The 4,090-nt window shown below is 44.0% G+C and overlaps 1 protein-coding gene across 1 annotated transcript; it reads left to right on the top strand.

Moving 5' to 3' along the window:
- Positions 1-521: 521 nt before the first annotated feature.
- LOC132851704 (extracellular calcium-sensing receptor-like) lies at positions 522-4,090 on the top strand. Its single transcript, XM_060878689.1, has 6 exons — positions 522-574; positions 672-963; positions 1,056-1,856; positions 1,967-2,197; positions 2,667-2,790; positions 3,192-4,090. The coding sequence occupies exons 1-6, from the start codon at positions 537-539 to the stop codon at positions 4,088-4,090; spliced, it is 2,385 nt and encodes a 794-aa protein (XP_060734672.1). The 5' UTR covers positions 522-536.

Raw genomic sequence — 4,090 nt, forward strand, 5'->3', positions numbered from 1 at the left:
ACCATATATTCCATAAACATGTCGACGTAAACCTGTCTGAATCGGGGATTACAGAATACAAAGCAGATTTGTTCATGAATTTATTTATTCACTACGTAGGAACATTCATTTGTGACACCGTACAATAACAATACACTTTGCTCCTGTGTTTCGTCAGGTCTGGAAAATTACTATAGCTCCACCTGGAATTTCTCCAATTATCCCTAATGTTTTTTTCGCTCTGGGCGAATTTACCTCTATTAAATGGGAGACACATGTTCTCCTCTTACTCTCTCAGCAGGAGATGAACGGCCCTGTGTTTCTCTTTCTTTCATTCTCACTAGCGCTCTCTCTCTCTCCTGATTTCGGCTCAGGTGATGGCTGTGGACGCCTGGCTGTGGGCACTAGGGCTCCTGACTGGGCCAGCCTGGGTGCACTCTGTGGGACTCATCTGCACTCTGCAGTCCAGACCCATCTCTGGAAGCCTGTATAAGGAAGGTAATGTAATTATTGGGGGTCTCTTTCCTGTTCATTTTCATGCCCCTGACCCTGACCAGATGTTCACACAGAGAGTGCAGGGTGCCCGTTGTCTGAAGTGAGTATAGACTCTAATGCAGTTCTCCTTCTGTAAATACAAACATTGCTGTCTTTGTTATTTTGGTTGTAACATTTATAATCTCTCTATGGCTCAGGGCCGACTTGAGATCCTTTGGTTGGCTCCAAACCATGATCTTCACAGTGGAGGAAATTAACCGGAACTCGTCTCTGTTGCCCAACTTCACGCTGGGTTACCTGGCTGCAGATACATGCTTGGCTGAGAGCAGTTCACTGAGTGCTGCTCTGGCAATGGTGACTGGGCAGGTGGAGATGGTGTCAGGGGAACAGTGCACCATAGCTCCCAATGTGCCCATCATTATTGGAGATGCACGCTCCTCTGACTCCATAGTTGTGGCTGATACTTTGGGTGTTTTTGACATCCCTATGGTAAATGGCAAATTAGCAAAGTGCATACCATTGTCCTCTGAAACTGATGATGTTTTGTTTCTAATTTGTCACTTTGTGTTTTATCTGTCCAGGTTAGCTACTTTGCTTCTTGTGCATGTCTCAGTGATCGCACCAAATACCACACCTTTCTGCGCACGGTACCCAGTGATGCCTTTCAGGCTAAAGCCATGGCTCGACTCTTGCGCCTTATGGGCTGGACCTGGGTGGGTGTCATTTCTGGAGATGATGCATATGGAAAAAGTGGTGTGCAGCTGCTTCTACAGGAACTGCAAGGTTCTGGTGTATGCGTCGACTATTTAGAGATCATTCCTAAATCCTTTGCACCAAACAGGATGAGAAGAATTGTAGAAAGAATCCAGAGCTCTAAAGCTTTGGTAGTGGTGACCTTTGCTATCAGCCCTGATATGGAGGTCTTGCTGAGGGAAGTGGTGAGAGAGAATGTGTCTGATAGACAGTGGATTGCTACTGAAGCCTGGAGTACTTCCAGCCAGCATGCTGCTTTGAGTCCTTCCTGTTTGGCAGGGACTCTTGGTTTTGCTCTGAGGCAGGTTGATATCAAGGGCTTGGGTTCTTATTTGACCCAGCTGAATCTGGAGGAGTACCCAAAGGAGCCACTGGTGCAAAGTGTTTGGGAAGAATTGTTTGGATGCAAATTTGAAGAGCAAACACAATCGGGACTTTCAAAACCCCAATGTACAAGCTTGGATAAAATTAAAGAACAAGTTGCAACCTACTTCGATATAAATTATAATGTGTATAAGGCTGTGTATGCTATTGCAAATGCTATTCAGGACATGCTGGCATGTCAGCCTGGCAAAGGACCTTTTGGGAATGGAGAATGTCCTGATACTAAGTCAATAAGACCCAAGCAGGTAATGTTAGGGTATAGAAATGTCCATACAAGAAAGCACAATCAGATTTTCTTAGACTTTAACTCTTCATGTTTTGTAGAAGATAACTGTTGTAACTGAATGTTTGACAGCTTCTACACTACCTAAAGGCTGTAAAGTTCACAACACCAGTGGGTGAACAGGTCCAATTTGATGAAAATGGGGACCCAGCTGCCTCATACGACATAATTAACTGGCACCTAGGTGCTGACGGAAAGGTACAATTCCTACAAGTGGGACAGTTTGATGCAGTGAAAGGACCTGAGCAAGATTTTCAACTCAACCTCGGGAATGTGTTCTGGGGAGGAGGCTGGGGTGGCAAGGTGAAAAATGTGGTGGTCGGTTCTCTGTGATATAATGTTCATTAAATGATAAATAGAAGTTTGTCTGTCACCCAGTTATTGCAGAGAATTATTTAATATTTGTACCAAACTTAATAGAGATGTAATGAGTTTTTCTTGTCAGAAAGACGAGTAAAGTAATGAATTGTATTCTGTAACTGACAGATACGTAGCCTAGAACCAAGACATTTTGACTGCAGAAGATAATTGTCGTCACTTCTGGAGAAACAGATAGCTATCAAATGATGAATGTAGGATATAAATACTGTACAGTAGTTATCTTGCCTCTGTATGCATTCTTAAACTTTCACATAAAAATGAATGATATGGTGTATATATGGTGCTAAAAAAGCAGTATGTTCATTTCTACTCTTCTGTAGTGACTGACCATGCTGTATATAAAACCTCTGGAACATTTCTTAAACATTAACAGTGATTTATCCCTCTTTAGGTCCCGGTGTCTGTGTGCAGTGAGAACTGTCCTCCTGGCACCAGGAAAGCTGTGCAGAAAGGACGACCTGTCTGCTGCTACGACTGTATCCCATGTGCATCAGGGGAGATCAGCAATGCTACCGGTATGTAATCACATCGAATAAACTAAAAGTTTCAAATCCTGAGCTAAAATTTCTCAATGCTGTAAAACTATGATTCGGAAGAATCTCTAGATTGGATTCTAAAATCTGATTTGCAAACTATGAACACTATTCTTGATCATAAATATGTCATTCTGTATTAATCCGAACCAGTATAACTAATCCACTGCTCTTTCTATAGAACACCCTAATTATTGTCCATTATGTTGCTTAGCAACCAAAGTCTACTGTTAAATGAATACATTACATGTTGGAAGAATTGTTCATAGAGAATATTATGAATAACAGATTCACTTAGTTCAGCGATGGAATGCTGCATTTTATCATGGGTCTCGTGGGTTATAGTTTTATTTACCCCAGTGCATGTGAATGTTTCTTTCTAGACTCTACAGAGTGCATAAAGTGTCCCGAGAGGTTCTGGTCCAATACTGAACATACAGAGTGCATCCCAATGATAGTGGAGTTCTTGTCCTTTCAAGATAACATGGGCATCATCCTCACAGTGCTTTCAGCTTCTGGAGCAGCTCTTACAGTTACTGTCCTGGCTGCCTTTTTCCGTCATCGAGACACACCCCTGGTCCGTGCCAACAACTCCGAACTGAGCTTTCTGCTGCTGCTGTCACTCTCTCTTTGTTTCCTCTGTGCGCTGGCTTTTATTGGCCGGCCAGCGCCGTGGTCTTGCATGCTACGCCATACACTGTTTGGGATCAGTTTTGTGGTGTGTTTGGCTTGTGTGCTCAGTAAGACAGTGGTTGTGCTTGTGGCCTTTAGAGCAACTCTGCCAGGCTCGAATATGATGCGGTACTTTGGTCCTGTTCAGCAGAGGGCAGGTATTTTCCTCTGTACACTGATACAGGTGGGAATCTGTGTGCTGTGGCTGGTTCTGGCACCTCCTTTGCCCTCTGAAAGTGCAGGAGGTGAACTTGGAGCACGGGTGGTGCTGCTATGTGCAGTAGGCTCAGTGGCAGGTTTCTCCCTGGTTCTGGGTTACATCGGCCTACTGGCTGCTGTCTGCTTCCTGCTGGCCTTCTTCGCTCGGAAGCTTCCGGATAATTTCAACGAAGCAAAGTTCATCACTTTCAGCATGTTGATCTTCTGTGCTGTGTGGATCACATTTGTTCCAGCATACGTCAGCTCTCCTGGGAAGTACACAGTAGCCGTGGAGGTCTTTGCCATCCTAGCATCGAGTTACGGCCTTCTGCTGTGTATCTTTGCCCCAAAGTGTTACATCATCCTACTCAGACCAGATAAGAACACAAAAAAGAACATGATGGCCAAATAG

Source organism: Tachysurus vachellii, chromosome 9 (assembly GCF_030014155.1).
Source record: "Tachysurus vachellii isolate PV-2020 chromosome 9, HZAU_Pvac_v1, whole genome shotgun sequence".
NCBI lineage: Eukaryota > Metazoa > Chordata > Actinopteri > Siluriformes > Bagridae > Tachysurus > Tachysurus vachellii.

Bases quoted from the DNA above. Each gene is read 5' to 3' on its own strand.
- LOC132851704 (XM_060878689.1), top strand. From the start codon at position 537: ATGTTCACACAGAGAGTGCAGGGTGCCCGTTGTCTGAA. The intron at 575-671 runs GTGAGTATAGAC...TCTATGGCTCAG, and splicing joins CAGGGTGCCCGTTGTCTGAA to GGCCGACTTGAGATCCTTTG. The intron at 964-1,055 runs GTAAATGGCAAA...TTATCTGTCCAG, and splicing joins GTGTTTTTGACATCCCTATG to GTTAGCTACTTTGCTTCTTG.